We start from the raw sequence: 17,249 nt of genomic DNA, 5'->3' as shown, positions 1-17,249 counted from the left end.
GTAAATTCAATACAATAGTGCTTGTACATAGAAAGCGCTCAGACATTAGCTGCTGTTGTGATTTCTCCCACTTTTCAGCTCTTAAAAACATTTGCAGTTTGGTGACTTGCATACCTATCTTACCTCTTCCTGTTAGATTGTAAATTCCTTAAAGAGAGAGCCCGCCTTGTTAATTTTTATAATGTTTCAATGGATTTTGCAAAGTAGAAGGTGTTCAATAAATATTTACTGTATCAAATCTTAGGAAAATAGCAAAATTTTCAGTAAGATTGTTTTACAGAGCCCATTTACTTAATATAAATTTATAATCTAAAGTAATATAATACTCTCTCTGTATTATATTTCAGGAATTCTAATGAATCATTGATTGACCAGCACCATTTTACCAGTTGGAATGAGTTATCAGAAATGGGCATAGTGCTTTTAGATCCAACACGTAACAGATGGCGATTACTTCTTCAAGCCAACACCTTTTTTGATTGTGTAGGATTTTTGTCTCTTCATCTTTGAATTCCAGTTTCTGTTGTTGGCAAATAAAAGGAGTTCATGTAGTTTTTGCCCAAGATTGAGTCACCATGAGTAGTAGTTTAGGAAAAGAAAAAGACTCTAAAGAGAAAGATCCCAAAGCACCATCAGCCAAGGAAAGAGAAAAGGAGGCAAAAGCCTCTGGAGGTTTTGGGAAAGAGAGCAAAGAAAAAGAACCTAAGACCAAAGGGAAAGATGCCAAAGATGGAAAGAAGGACTCCAGTGCTGCCCAACCAGGGGTGGCTTTTTCAGTTGATAATACGATCAAACGGCCAAATCCAGCACCTGGGACTAGAAAGAAATCTAGCAATGCAGAGGTGATTAAAGAGCTCAACAAATGCCGGGAAGAGAACTCAATGCGTTTGGACTTATCCAAGAGGTCTATACACATATTGCCATCATCAATCAAAGAGTTGACTCAATTAACAGAACTTTATTTATATAGCAACAAATTACAGTCCCTCCCAGCAGAAGTGGGCTGTCTAGTAAATCTCATGACACTTGCTCTAAGTGAAAATTCACTTACCAGTTTGCCTGACTCTCTTGATAACTTGAAGAAGCTGCGGATGCTTGATTTACGGCATAATAAACTGAGAGAAATTCCTTCAGTGGTGTATAGGCTGGATTCTCTTACCACTCTTTACCTTCGCTTTAATCGAATAACTACTGTGGAAAAAGACATCAAAAACCTGTCAAAACTCAGCATGCTTAGCATTCGAGAGAACAAAATCAAACAACTACCTGCTGAAATTGGTAAGAGGCCTTGGGTTACTATTATTGTTTGTAGTATTTGTTATACTCAATAATTTTGTCCAGTGCTTTTCCATATCAGAAAATATCTGATACTTGTCTAAAAAACAGCTGGTTTCTAAGTTTTGTCTTCTTTATGGTTTACTTTAATCAGTTATAGCGATATTAATAGTACACGGTTTGAGATTATTTTATAGACCTAGATAATTAGTTAGAATGTAGATGTAATTGGGCCTTTTTCACACAAATCTAATCTGCTTTCATTTTCATTGGAAAAAAGTAAATTTGAAGCAGAAAAAAATTTTTACCTAATTTTTTAATTGTTACCACCTGTTTTTAAAGTATTTACAAGATATGATTATATAAGGTGCTTTAAGGCTGCATTTTCTCATTCTCTGACATCTTTTTTACCTAAAAAGTGTTTGTTTAAATTCATATTACTTTTCTACCTAATTTACCACAAAAGATTGGCATATCAGAGCCTTGTGAAGAAGCAGGGTTGTAAGAAAGTTGAAAAAAAAATTTCATTTTGAAAGTACTTACATGTTCATTAAAAACAATCTAAGGATACAGAAAAGTAGAAAAGTTAGCGATAGTTAATGCCAACACTGTTAGTATTTTGGTAGATTTCATTCTTGTTTTTATATGTAAAGCTAAATTGTACTGAAAAAAGGGGACTGTTTTTAAAAGAATAGATAGTAGAATAAAAAATAGGAAATACACGTGTGTAAACAAGTCAGTAAAAAGAAGTTGTTTTGATATTTTTGATTAAAAAAAAATTTCAGCAACTTTTGGAATGTAGTCAACCGTTGACTTACCAATTTTGAGAAATTGATAGAAGGTATTATCTTTGTGGGCCCTTTTTATGAGAGTTTGAAAAATTGACATAAAAATTGATTATACAGCTTTTAAAGGGAAGTTTCCCTTTTTGTGTGTGAAAGACAAATTTATTCTGAATAAAACAGGTTAAATATATTGGTTGAGCATTGGTCTTATAGTGGTTGATGAAGGAAACTTTGTTTTTAGGCTGTGCAGCTATGTAGAGATATAATATTCTCTGGGTGTTTTAAATTTTTTATTTAGCTTTGAGAAAGATGCAGTTTAAATTTTAGGTATGGTGTTCTATTATATTTAGCTCTAACCAGACACTTAATTTAATTTTGGTTTAATTAAATGTATTTAGAAAATCCACAGTCATTTTTCTCAAGCAATGTACTTGTATTTATAAAGTGTGACACACTTATGAGATACTAAAATATCCCTAGGAATTCGAATGGATATGTTCCTTTCCATGTCTTCAGATAACAATGTGGTTGTTGAATGACATTTGATTTTTGTACCAGATTCAGTCAAAATTTGACCTGTTTGTATGACTCATTGTAGAATAGAATTATAAGCTGTTGGGGAAAGAAATGCTGAATTTTTATGTAGAAATATAAAATGTTATTTCCAGTCTTTGTACTTATTGTTGTTTTGTGCATGTGTTACACTCCATTCTAAAACGTTGGCTTTCATTCATATGAAAGTCTTTCTTTAAGGATTTTTTTTTTTCTTTAAAAGATGTTGTCAAATTACCTGGGAATTAAGAACATGCATTTCTTAAGCAGGAAATTATTTCATAGGACTTTAAATTTACTTCACTTTGCTCTTGAGCAGATGGTTACAACATTTTTACTAAAAAGTGAATTTATTTTTAAAAATTGGCAAATTATATTTAATTAAATGGTTGATTTTTGTGGCTGCCTAATCTTTGGAACTTTATTCCTAAATTTGTAATTTATAAAATAACCATTGATTTGTTTTTTAATGAGCGGCCTCCCACCATTAGTGACATTGAAGTTTTGTGTTCTTGTAATTTCTGTATTTCTATAAAAATAGTAACTTAATAAATGTCATTTATTTCCGAGCAGAGCATCAGATAGAAAGTAAACTGCTTTAAAAAATAAAACAATATTTCTTATAAGGAGTTAGAATTTATAAGGTTTAACTTACATGCATGGATTTGGGAGAAACATTGCTGAAGTCTGCGTTATCTGTTTCCTTATAGGGAAAAAGAAAATAAAGATCTAGTAAAAATAACGTAATTGTAATAATAAGAGTAGCTGTTGTTTGAGCACAGTATGTCATATAACATACACTATTTTGTACATGTAAATTTACATCTAATATCTCATTAAATTCTTACAGTAATCCAATGAAATAGGTACTTCTCACCTCATTGTACTGAAAAAGGAACTGAAAATTTAGTGAGATTAGATAATTTACTAAAGATCATACAGTTAAGAAGATGGCATAGTCAGAGTTTGAATCTAGGTCTCACTGTACTGCTCCCACTAGTCTAGAAGAGTGGGTCTCATCCCATAGATTATGATTTACTGGTCTGGCAGGTCCAGGGGATCTGTACTTTTAACGAGTAAGTTGGGTTATTCCAAGTGTAGCTGCAGTTGAAAGCTATTACAGTAGATTTTTTTTTTTTTGAGAGGAGACAATGTTAACAGCTTAATTGAGATATAATTCACATACCATATGATTAATGCATTCGAAGTATACAATTCAGTTGGTTTTAGCATGTTCACAGACTTGTTCACTATCACAAACAATTATGGGAGATTTTCATCACCCCAGAAAGAAACTCTGTTCTGTTTGGCAGTTACCCCACCCCACCCATGTTTTCTCCCAACTCCTTAGCCCTAGGCAAACACTAATCTACTTTCTTTTTCTATAAATTTACCTATTCTGGACATTTCATATAAATGGAATCATAAAATATATAGTCTTTGGTGGCTAGCTTCTTTCACTTAGCATAATGTTTTCAAAATTCATCCAGGTCATAGCATCTATCAGTACATCATTCCTTTTTATTGCTGAATGATATTCCACTGTATGATTATACCACATTTTGTTTATCCACTCATCAGTTGTTGAACATTTGGGTTGTTTTCACTTTCTGGCTATTATGAATAAAATAACTATGAACATTTGTGTAAAAGTTTTTGTGTAGACATTTGTTTTCATTTCTCTTCGGTGTATACCTAGAAGTAGATTTACTGAGTCATATGGTAACTCTATGTTTAATCTTTTGAGGAAATACTGGACTATTTTCTTAAGTGGCTACACCATTTTACCTTCCCATTAGCAGTGTATGAGGGTTCCAATTCCTCTATATTGTCAACATTCTTGTGATTATCTGTCTTTTTTTATTATAGCCATTCCATGAGTGTGAAGTGGTATCTCATTATGTTTTTTATTTATAGTTTCCTGATTATTACTGATTTGTTTTTAACTCTTGAAGGCTATCTTTTATTATAAAGGAAAGACAGAAATAGTTATTTTCTGTGATGCAGATCTTGCTTTACTGCTTTTTTAATTACAAAACCCCCCCCAAATCCTGAGCTCCTTTGAGAATGCTTACAAAATAAGACTCATGCACCCAGATCAAATAAAATGGAATTTGACATTTCTAAAAGTTATACGTCTTTAACGCAATTTGACTTACTGCTGAAACTCATAACAAGAGAATTTACAATTCAAAATATGTGCTAATTATCATTTTGTTAAACTTTCATTTGTACGTATTAGATCCACATTATTATAGATATATATATATTAGATTTATATTATGCATATTAAGTGCTTATTCTTCTCTGTTGTTTTTATGAGTATACCACTTTCAATCATGCCATCCAGTTTGTGTTCAGCAGTATATTTGAGGAATGTGAGAAATTAGAAGTTTGTGAAACATAGCCTAGTATTTAGTTTAAATAATGTATTTGGAATTTAGCAGCTGTGCTGTTGCCTTTATAGGGAAATTATATTAAAATCTGAATACCTGTTTAAGCATTAATAGTATCTTTATTAATGCCATGTGATTTGATACTAATGATGCATATTCACGTGGGTGAATACTGGCAGAAAGCAGTAAAAGGATACTGAAAGACATACGAAGAGCCAGACATAATACATTAGAGAGCAGCCAAGAAAACTCTTCACTTGGTAATATTGATTTACTTTTTTCCTTTTGTATGGTAAGTCATGGACAAATAAAGTAAATGTCCTATCTTTTTGTGTTAAATAAGATAGATGGAAACCTTAGTCATTGCTTTTTTAGATTAGTGTTTCATTCTTCCTGCCCATACCTCCTTTCACCATTTTTAATCTTGAAAGAGACTGTTCACTGAACACCAAGGCACTCAAGAAATCATGTTTTCAGAGGGAAAACAGTAAATAACCACTCCCATACCCCATCCTTCCCTGCATCGCCCCCCCTCCCCCCGCAACTGGCCCGGTTCCTTTGAGTTTCATGTTAGAGATGTGCTTTTGTAAATTTTTTTGGGTGGGCCTGAATAGATTAGAGTGAGGGTCATCAGGTTGTCAGTTTGAATAATTAATCACTTTACTTAAGGAAACTGATTAGTGAAGTTTTAAATGATTTTGTTTTTCTAGAAAGAAAATGATTACTCTTTGAAACCAGAAATAAACTCCATCTTTGTCTCTTACTAATATTCCTACAACTTTTCCTTCATTGAATTAAAAGCTGGTTTAAGATTGCTTCTCCTTAAAGTTTCCTCCTATTTATTATTATTTATAAAAATGGCTAAGTTAGAGGGAATCTTAAAAAAATCTGTCCTATATTGTATGTTCAATAAAATGCTACATCATTTATATTGTATACAATTTTGTGTAAATTTGTCTTAGGAGAATGATCTGCTATGTTATGTATGCTTTTTGAGAACCCAGATCATTTTTACTCATTAAAAAACAAAACTCACAGCATTCAGATATATGAGAAATTAGAAACAGCAATTTTTTAACCCATATGACTCATTAACATTTATTGAAAACAGTCAGTTTTCTACTATATATACTATAGTACTGCAGTTATATTTTATGTCAAGTAATATATAATAAATGTGTATGTATGTATAATCAATATATATAAAAATACTAAGAACAGAATCAGCAATTTTTTTAAATTGAAGGACCTTAGAGATCTTACTTAATTCCCTATTATGTAATTTTCTATGAATTTTTGCAGGTAATAAATGGTGGGTTTTCAGTAAATGTGGCTTGAAGTGAATTTAGTGAAGCCAAATACTATTACCCAATTTTTAATATTAACCCAAATTGTAACCCTTAGTTCCTAAAATTCTTGAAGTTCTCCTAGGACTGCCAGAGGTGCTGCAATTGCTTTCATGGTCCAGGTAACATTATTTAATGATCTCATTTGAGTGTTTTGTACAAGTGCTAATGAGTAACTTAGTTTGGCAGGAAAACGAAATCAGGAAAGGGAGTTCATAGTTGTTAATAAATAACTTCTTTTCACTGGAAATCAGTAAGAAACCTTAGAGGCCTAGAAATGAACTGTTAACTTAGTTGATTGTTATCAAATTGTCAGGTGTTTCACTAAACAACAGAAACCTGGAAAAGTTACTCTTATTGCTAAAGGAGGATGTAAGAGAACAGAGAAAAAAGCAACACTTCAACCATCTTAGAAGGATCTGATAGAACCAGAGGATACATTTGACTTCCCACACTGCTAAGGTGTAGGGAGGAGGGCAATCATTGTACTCTAATGATAGCATGCTATCCATTCAAAGAATATAGACACTGTTGTCCATGTTGCTTAGTTACAGAAGCGCTTGCTCAGAAGAACTACTAAAGTTTTCTTTGCAATGAAAGGGAGAATTAAGCTTTCAAGACAAATTTATGCAAATATAATAGTGTATATTCTGACCTAAGTCCCTAAATCTATTCAAGCTTGTGTAATAAGTATTTCCAGCCCTTGTTAATTATGTAGTTTTACAAATGTATTTTAGTAAGATTTGATGTGATTTTTATAGAGCTAAGCTCTGAATGTTTGAAAAGTAACCCTATAAGCTCAGGAACGAGAGTTACTTTAAAAATGTAAGCATCCTTATTAACGTGAGTCAAATGATAATATACAGAAGGCCACAACTTATGAAAGAAACCTAAATTATTTATTTACCAGTATTTGAGTGCCTGTTAATAGATATGTTTTAATAGGGCCTTTCTGTATGTTGCTAGGTTTAATTTACTAAAATTTAAAGATTTTTTGCATTTATATTCATCATGGATATTGATCTGTAATTTCTTTTTTTTCTTCTATTTTTTTGTAATGGTTTTCTGTCAGGGCAATGCTGGCTTCATATTGTGGAATGAGTTGGAAAGTGTTCCTCTTATGTTCTGGAAGAGTTTGTGAAGAACTAGTATTATGTCTTCAAATGTTTAGAAGAATTTATCAGCCTTGTAATCTGGGACTGGGGTTTTCTTGGTAGGAAGGTTTTAAATGACTAACTTAATTAATAGGAAGTTATTTGGGTTTTCTGTTTCTTCTCAGTTGAACTATGATAGTTTGAATCTGTCAAAGCATTTGTCTATTTTATTTGATCTGTTGAATTTTTTGGCATAAAGTTCATAATGGTTCTTTATTCTTCTAAGGTTTGTAATATATATATTATCACATCCCTCTTTCATTCAGTCCTGATATTGGCTTTATTGGTCCTTTCAAAAAAACTGCTTTTGATTTTATTATTTTTTAAATTATCTTCCATTTTTTTTGTTTTCTGCTCTTAATTATCTAGTTCCTTATTACTTTATGTTTAATATGTCCTTTGTCTTCTGTCTTAAGTTGTTAGATTGGTTTTGTATCTTTCTTCTTTGCATTATGTAAGGGCATTGATAGCTATAAACCTCCAAGTACTATTTTAGCAGCAGCACATACATTTTGATATGTTCTGTTTTCATTATTATTTAGTTCAAAGTATTTTCTAAATATCTCTTGTTATTCTCTAATCCATGGATTATTTAACAGTGCATTGTTCAATTTCCAAGTATTTCAGAGATGTTTTCATATTTTCTTTCCGGTTTTTTAACTTTTTGGCTGCACCATGCGGCTTGTGGGATCCTAGTTCCCTGACGAGGGTTCGAACCTGAACCCTCAGCAATGAAAGTGTGGAGTCCTAACCATTGGGACTGCCAGGGAATTCCCTATTTTTTGTTACTGATTTATAAAATACAGTCTGTCTTGGTAAATGTTCTATATGCAGTTGAAAAGAAGGTGCATTTTGCTGTTATTTTTGGAGCAAGGTCAAATTAGTTGATGATGTTATTAATTTCTTGTATACCCTTATCGATTTTCTGTCTACTTTTTTCTTCAATTAGTAAGAAATGAGTGTTGAAATACCCAACTATAGTAGTAGATTTGTCTTTCTCCCACTAGTGCTATTATTTTTGCTTCTTACATTTTGAAATTCTGTTATTAGTTGTATATATATACTTAGGATTTTTTTTTTCTGATGAGGCAGTTTATATCATTATGAACCATCTGTCTTTATGGTAATATTTCTGGTAGTATCTCTTTTTCTAAATTCTGATTTTATTTGATATAGCCATATCTTTTTCTGTCTTTTTCTTTTTGTGTCTTTATATGTATTTAAAATTGTTTCTTGTAGACATCACATGGTTAGGTCTCTTGTTTTAGCGTGACAGTTTTTGCCTTAATTGGAGGGTTTAGACCATTTACATTTAATATAGTTATCAATATGATTGGTTTAAATCTGTCAGCTGGCTAGCTATTTTCTATTTGTGCCATTTGTTACTTTTCCTTTTACCCTTCATTTCATGCCTTCTTTTGGATTTTTTTATAGATTCCACTTATCTCAACTGCTGCATATTAGTTGTACATCTCTGATACCTTTTTTAAGTGTCTGCTCTAATATTTACAGTACATATCATAGCAATACAGTCTACATTTATATAATATTATACCACTTTACATGTATCCTAAGAACCTTACAATAGAACACTTCTGTTTCTCCTGTTTTTTGTGCCATTATTGTTATACAATATATGACAATATACGTTATATATATTATGTTATTCATATATCATAAATCCCATAATAATATATTGCCATCATTTTTACTTTAAACTTTATCTTTTTTTTTTTTTTTTTTTTTTTTTTTGCGGCACGCGGGCCTCTCACTGTTGTGGCCTCTCCCGTTGCGGAGCACAGGCTCAGCGGCCATGGCTCACGGGCTCAGCTGCTCCGCGGCATGTGGGATCCTCCCAGACCGGGGCATGAACCCACGTCCCCTGCATCGGCAGACGGACTCTCAACCACTGCGCCACCAGGGAAGCCCTAAACTTTATCTTTTTTAAGCTTTCCATTTTGGACAAATTTTAGAGTTAAAGAAAAGTTGCAAAACAAATACTGAGAGTTCCTTGGTGGTTCTTCCCCAAAACAATTATTACTATATTCTAATGATGATTTTTTAAAATTTCCCTTGTTCCTTTTGCATTTATTAATTGAAATTCTTCTATAAGGAAGAGCTGTCCTTCACATTATTCATCATATTGGTGTATATAGTTAGAGAATATTCCTTCTCATTACTGCATAATATTTCATAGTGTGAATATACCATGATTTTATTTATTCATTCTATTGTTGTTGGTTGAACAATACCAAATGCTGGTGCAAACTCTAATTCATTACTGTGGGAATGCAAAGTGGTACAGACAGTTTGGAAGACGAAGACAGTGGCAGTTTCTTCCAAAGCTAAACATAGTCTTACCATACAGTCTTATCAATCATGCTCCTATTTACTCAGATGAGTTGAAAACTTATGTCTATGCAAAAAACTGTACACAAAATGTTTTTAGGTGTCCTATTCATAATTGTTAAAAATTGGAAGTAACCAAGATGTCCTTCAATAAATGAGTGAATAGTAAACTAGTACACCCATACAATGGAATATTTGTTCAGTGGTAAAAAAGAAATGAACTATCAAGCTACAAAAAGACATGGAGGAACCTTAAATGCATATTGCTAAATGAAAGAAGTCAATCTGGAAAAGCTGCATATTATATGATTGCAACTATACAACATTCTGGAAAAGGCAAAATAAAAGATCGATGGTTGCCAAGGGCCCCAGGAGAGAGATGGATCAATGAGTAGTGAAGCACAGGGGATTTTTATTTTTATTTTTATTTTTTTATTATTTTTTTTTTTATATGTAAGTACAACTTTTTTTTTTTTTTTTAAACATCTTTATTGGGGTATAATTGCTTTACAATGGTGTGTTAGTTTCTGCTTTATAACAAAGTGAATCAGCTATACATATACATATGTTCCCATATGTCTTCCCTCTTGCGTCTCCCTCCCTCCCACTCTCCCCATCCCACCCTTCCAGGCTGTCACAAAGCACCGAGTACACAGGGGATTTTTAGAGCAGTGAAACTTCTGTATGATACTGTGATGATGGATACATGATATTATGCACTTATCAAAACCTGTAGAACTGGACAACACAAAGAGTGGGTGGCGATGTAAAATATGGACTTCTAGTTAATAATAATAATGTATAAATGTTGGTTCATCAACTGTAACAAATGCACCAAATGCAGGATGTTAATAATAGTGGAAACTGTGGGGAGGTGGGGTATGTGGGAACTCTGTACTTTATGTGCAGTTTTTCTGTAGACCTGAAACTGCTCTAAAAACAAACAAAAAAACTACTCTTACTACCCTCACCACTACCTCCTTAGTCAAAGCTGAAGTCCTTACCTTAGCCCACAAGACCCTGACTCCGGGCTGCTTCATCTCCTATCACTTTCTTCCTTACTCATTATTCCAGCCACACTGGCTTTCTGTTGTGTTTCAAACTACTGTCTTGCCTCAGAGTCTTTGTGTTTGCTGTTCACTCAGCTTCCCCCAGATATTTCCATTGTTTCTTCTCCCATTATTCAGGTGTATACTCAAATGCTACTCCATCGGGGTTACTTTCCCCTTCTACTTACTATCAATATCTCTAATCTCCCCTTCCCCCCATCACACTCTTTTATCCTGCTTTATTTTCTTTTATAGCTTTTATACGTCCTCACCTTGGTTATATATTATTTATTTTTTCCATATTAAAATATAAGTTCCATTAAGGCAGGAATTTTTTTTTGTTTTGTTTGTTTGTTTGCGGTACGCGGGCCTCTCACTGTTGTGGCCTCTCCCGTTGCGGAGCACGGGCTCCGGACGCACAGGCTCAGTGGCCATGGCTCACGGGCCCAGCGGCTCTGCGGCATGTGGGATCTTCCCGGACCGGGGCACGAACCCATGTCCCCTGCATCGGCAGGCGGACTCTCAACCACTGCACCACCAGGGAAGCCCAAAGGCAGGAATTTTATCTCTTTTTTCCCTATTGTATCTTCAGTCCCTAGAATAGTGCCTAGTACATGGTAGGTGCTTAATAAGTATTTGTAGAATGGATCAGTGAATGAAGTCTGTGTTCTCTCTGTAGGCAAATCTATGTAGGAAGTCAAACTTAAAAGATTGCTTACTAAATATGGAATATGAGTCATAAGATGCATCGTATTAATGGCTTGTGTCATCAATATGATAACATGATGTGTTCATTTTCACTAAAAGATACATCTGCTCCACAGACAGGAAACTTCTATTTAAGAGTCAAAAAATGCTCTTCCATGTACAGTGTAGGAGAGACTGCTAGTATTTACCTCCTGAATCTCCCTTTTTTTTTCTCTTTAGATTAAAAAATGTGTAAAAACAAGGAAAAATCACAAAATACAAATATATAAAGTAGAAAATAAAAACCACTCTTCAACCCAGCCAGAGACAAGTCACTGTTAAGATCTTGATTATTGTCCTTTAGAACCATCTGAGATGAACTTATATTTTGTTAATAATATTTGGATCATATAGTAAAATGTTTAAAGTACTAACTGGACAGAGTATAGAAATAATAAATAGTGTGAAAGTAGTTTATGAACTCCTTAAATATTTAATATTCTGTCTTTTGTGATTTGTAACACAAGCTCTTATCCTGGCACAGTATTGTCTAGTGCAGAATTTATCATATATTCAGAATTTTCAAATGGTTTTGATTATTTGAATATGAACAAGAAAAGCTTGGGCAGTTAGGAGTGTTGCTCTAAATAAGAGAGATCTTAAACTCCTTTTTTTCCCTCCTCACACTAAAAATGTTTTGTTAATTGCATTTAATAGGACATTTTGGATTAGTTCCAAAAATATTTTAGATTTTTCTGGAAACTATCTTTTATTAATTATAAACTTTCCTGAAGTTTTTAAGATCTTTTTCATTAGACTGAAGAAAATTCAAAGTTCCTAAGAGAAAATGTTTTGCATGAGTCCTTTAAAATGTATACGTGGATTTTGGGGAAAATCTAAAGTTTCAAATTTAACTCAATAATATATATAATTTACTTGTGAGTTTATTGTATTTCATGGACTAAAATAAAATTTAAAAATCGTGTTACTTTTGTGTGCTGATGCTGTTAAAAACTTAAATCACATTTCCTGAGTTTTAAGCATTTTCAAAACTTTTCGTCATTACTAGATTGTGAGAAAGAAGTATTAGTGTTATTAGATGACACTCTTCTTAATGTATCAGTGTTAACATGATTTCCTGACTTTTCAGAGTGTTGTATTGCTGGAGGATAATTTTCTGGAGAGAATATATACTCAAAATAATTCAGTTATTATATGGTGACTTATATAAATCAAAAAAGGATTTAGGGTTTAACTTAATTTGAGTCTAGATAATTATATTCCCTGCTTCTTAAAAACACTTATTTTTTAGTTTAATATTAGATAGTCATATGTAAGTTCCTGTCCTAAGATATTGGTAATTCATCTGCTTCTGTGTTCAGAGGTGTCAAACTGACATCCTGAACATTGAAAAAAGCCCACAGATACGTTCGATAACACAGTGTTTTGTTCTGTTTCAACCTAAAAATTAGTTGTTAGTATTTGAACATTAGAAGATTTTATATGAAAATATAAATTTCCAGTTTCTTTTGACAAGCATGAGAATTGGACAATATTGAGCTTTCTCGTCCCAACATTGCTGTGATTCTCAACCAGGGGCAATTTTGGCAGTGTTACAAAAAAGGACATTTGTCAATGTCTAGAGATAGTTTTGATTGTCATGACTTGGTGGGGAGGTGCTATTGGCATCTTATGGGTAAAGGCCAGGGGTGCTGCGTATGCACAGGACAGCCTCCTACAGCAAAGAATTATCTGGTCCAAAGTACTTCAGTATTGAGGTTGAGAAGTCCTGTAGTGTAGCAATAATTGACCTGAGTTGAATCATATCTGTTCCGAATAGGCTAAAGTTAGCGACAGTCTCCTCCCGACTTGCTTTATTTACTTGCTGGGACTCTATACACTTTTGAATTTGTGCATATTCCTTTAAAGTAGTGGGATTTACTTTCATGGGAACTGAAACAACTTCAAGTATTATTAGAAAGGTTGCGGCAAATACAAAAAATATTTATTACTTCTGGCCTGAAGAGTATTAGAATCCAAGTTTTATTTTCCCCAGTTATCATCATTTATTCTTTCAGTTGAACATGGTTCTGTGTACTAAGCACTATACTAGATATGGAAGAGATGAGCAGCTGCTTACACTTTAAGGATTATTATGTCTTGGAGATATGTTCTGTTTATCATTATGTAATGCTTTCTATATCTCTGATAATTTTCCTTGCTTTGAAGTTGACTTTGTCTGAAATCTATGTAGCTACTTCAGCTTTCTTTTGATTAACATTAGCATTGTGTTTCTTTCTCCATCCCTTTATTTTTAATCCACCTGTGTCTGTTTTTCGAAGACAGTACTATTTAGTTGGGTCTCGTTTTTTAATCCACTTTGATAGTCTCTGTCTTTTATTTGGTGCATTCACATTCACATTTGAAGTGTTTATTGATTTAGTTGGCTTTTTTTAAATTAATTTTTATTGAAGTATAGTTGCTTTATAATATCAACTGTATTTGGAACTGTTTTCTATTAGTTGAACTTGTTCTTTTTTTTTTTTTTGTCTTTCACCATTTTTCTGCATTATCTGGGTTTAATTGAGCATTTTGTATTATTTCATTTTCTCTCTCCTTAACATATCATTTATACTTGTTTAAATTTTTTTTGTGTGTGTATGTATGTATGTATGTGTGTGATTGCCCTGGAGTTTGCAATATGGATTTACAGCTAACATAAGTCCACCTTCAAATAACACTGTACCATTCAGGGGTAGTGTGGGTACCTTAAAACAGAATATTCCCAGTTCCTCCCTCCTGTCCCTTGTAACACTGCTGTCATTCATTTCATTTATCCTTAATCTATAATCACCTGCTATATTGTTGCTGTTAATACTTCTAACAAACTGTTATCTGTTAGATTAAGAATAAGAAAATAAAAGATTTTATTTTGTCTTTATTTATTACTTCTCTAAAGTTCTTCCTTTCTTTATGTAGATCTGAGCTTCTGACCTATATCATTTTCCTTCTTTCTGAAGAACTTATTTTAATATTTCTTGCAAGACAGGTCTGCTGGCAACAAATTCCCTCAATATCTGTTTGTCTGAGAAAGTCTTTATTTCTTCTTTACTTTGAAGGATAATTTCATTGGATATAGACTTTTAGGTTGGTGATTTCTTTTTTTCTCTCAACACTTTAAATATTTCATTCCGTTCTCTTCTTGCTTGCATGGTTACTGAAGAGAAGTCCAATGTGTTCTTATCCTTATTCCTATATAGGTAAGGTGTTTTTTTTTCCCCCTCTATCTTCTTTCAGAAATTTCTCTTTGTCTTTGATTATCTGTATATGATTTTGAATATGATATGCCTAAGTGAAAATAGGAGGGGACTTTTATATTCACCCTGAGAACCTGGGGTGGGCCTCCTGGAGGTAAAGCACAAGGATTCCAATTTCTCCACATCCTTGCCAACATTTGTTTTGTTTGTTTGTTTTCTTTGTTTTTTTGTTTGTTTGTTTTGATTGTAGCCATCTTCATGGGTATGAAGTGGTATCTCATCGTATTGATTTGCATTTTTTAATGATTAGTGATGTTGAGCATCTTTTCATGTGTTTATTGGCCATTTGCGTATCTTTGGAGGAATGTCTGTTCCACTTCTTTGTCCACTTTTAAATTGGGTGGTTTGTTTTTTTGTTGTTGAATTATGGGAGTTCTTTATACATTCTGGATAATTAATCCCTTAGCAGATATGTGATTTGTAAATATTTCCTCCTATTCTGTGGGTTGTCTTTTCATTCTCTTGATAGTGTCCTTTGATACAGGTAAGTTTTAAATTTTGATGAAATCCAATTTACTTTCTCTTTTGTTGCTTATGTTTGTAATATGTGGCTTAATAATATGCCCTACACCCATTTTTCAGTTTTATGCACTTCATTTGCTTATCTTCCTTTTTCAGTATTTCCAACCGCTGCCAAAAAAAAAAAAGGAAAATCATGAGAGAGCCAATATAACTTTTATAAATAAGTTTTTGAAGACAGAAAAACACTAAGAATAATCTGAATTGCCAAATACAGTCCTTTCAACCAGAATGAGGAGAAAAATACCTTATTTTCTATCCTTTTGGAGTACTATTAAATTGAGAAGCAGTTTTAATTTATAAATCTCAGTTTACATATTTATATAACATCAGAACATATGCTTATTTGAAAGCATACATATTTTGAGGTAAAGGTGACCCTCAAGTTAAACTCAAGATGTATCTGATATTATTGTGTTTAATTTGGTTTAAAAAATTAGTAAGCTGTTTTTGAAGTAATGGAATATACAAATGTAAATGTGGTTAAATTGGTTACTTTAAGTTAAAAAAATATATAATATTGGTTGGTACTGATTTACAACCAACATTTTAACATTATCAGATGTCATTTTCCTTTTTTCTTTAGGTATAATTGACATATAACCTTATATTAGCTTCATAATTCAATATTTGCAAAATGTCATTTTCAAATAACAGCTTCAAATTTTGTGTTTGACTTTTACTTTTTCAGAAAAAGTATAGTTATGATATAGAAAATGTTTTTTCTTTCATTATTTAATATATTGTTTAAAAATTCTTATTAAATTTTTATGTTGGTCAATTTACAGGTGAATTATGTAACCTCATTACGCTGGATGTAGCTCACAATCAACTTGAACACCTTCCAAAGGAGATTGGAAACTGCACACAGATAACCAACCTTGACTTGCAGCACAATGAATTGCTAGACCTCCCAGATACTATAGGTATGAGAGGAGAAAGAAGATACTGTTCATCATTTATAGCTACTTGGACATTAAAATCCATTTTGATAATAAAAAATTAAAATTCAGTGTTGTCAAAGTGGTAAAACTTCTAAAAGACAGTATTTTAAAATCATTTTTTAATTTTCCAGGCAAAGAAAATAACTAAATTTTAGGAAATGGTCTCAATTAAATTGTAAAGGAGATAGAATATTGAGTAATATGTATATGTTCTATAAATCTGCTTAAATTGCAGAATGGGTGCATTTTCTGTTTTTGCTTATTTCAGAATGTTGCATGCTCTTGTATAGGGTGCGGTCCCTTCTTTGCTAAAATAGACCACACTGAAAAAATAAAATCATTGCTGTTTAGTTTTTAAAACATGGCCAGTATATTTTAAAGTTTGTTCATCTTAATATTGAGGGACTAAAAGATGTCTCAGAGTGCAAAATGTGTTTTGAAAGTGCATAGCCAAAGAACAGAAAGTTGGATTGCACTTACTCTGATGTGTTCCATATTTATATATTCTTGTTTCTTTTTCTAAATGACCCCAAATTTATACAAACAGTAGAGGGAATTTTTACATTAGAAAAAAATTACTCTGTACTAAGTTTATATAATTTTGGTAATGAATATTTGCAAGGTTCTCTTACTAAATCATTTGAGGCCTATGATAATGTTATCTTTCTCCAGAAGGATTTTTGTTTTTTTGTTTGCTTCTCTCAGGTACCTAGGGTGACCACTTTATTCCATCTGTGTTCTAAGGTTTGTGATTTTTCTGGTCCCCCCAAGTGATTCAGAGACAAGCGGCAGACTAATTGGAGGGTTGTTTTAATTCCGGTTTACCCCTTGTACTAGGGTGCAGCCCTGTAGGGTCCCAGTTGATATTGATTACTA

The 17,249-nt window shown here is 32.6% G+C and overlaps 1 protein-coding gene across 2 annotated transcripts in view; it reads left to right on the top strand.

Annotated features, from left to right (window-relative positions):
• The first annotated feature begins 347 nt into the window (after positions 1-347).
• SHOC2 (SHOC2 leucine rich repeat scaffold protein) overlaps positions 348-17,249 on the top strand; it is a 46,448-nt gene continuing 29,546 nt past the window's right edge. Inside the window, exons 1-2 of one of the 2 annotated variants that reach the window (XM_065894239.1) lie at positions 348-1,278; positions 16,218-16,355. In XM_065894239.1, coding sequence (XP_065750311.1) covers positions 576-1,278; positions 16,218-16,355 — 841 coding nt within the window. In that variant the 5' untranslated portion in view covers positions 348-575. The remainder of the gene's footprint in view (positions 1,279-16,217; positions 16,356-17,249) is intronic. The other variant, XM_065894240.1, reaches the window with a different exon arrangement.

This window comes from Phocoena phocoena, chromosome 16 (assembly GCF_963924675.1).
Source record: "Phocoena phocoena chromosome 16, mPhoPho1.1, whole genome shotgun sequence".
NCBI lineage: Eukaryota > Metazoa > Chordata > Mammalia > Artiodactyla > Phocoenidae > Phocoena > Phocoena phocoena.
Note: the sequence above shows the minus strand (reverse complement) of the source record. Positions and strands in the feature narration are given on the sequence as shown.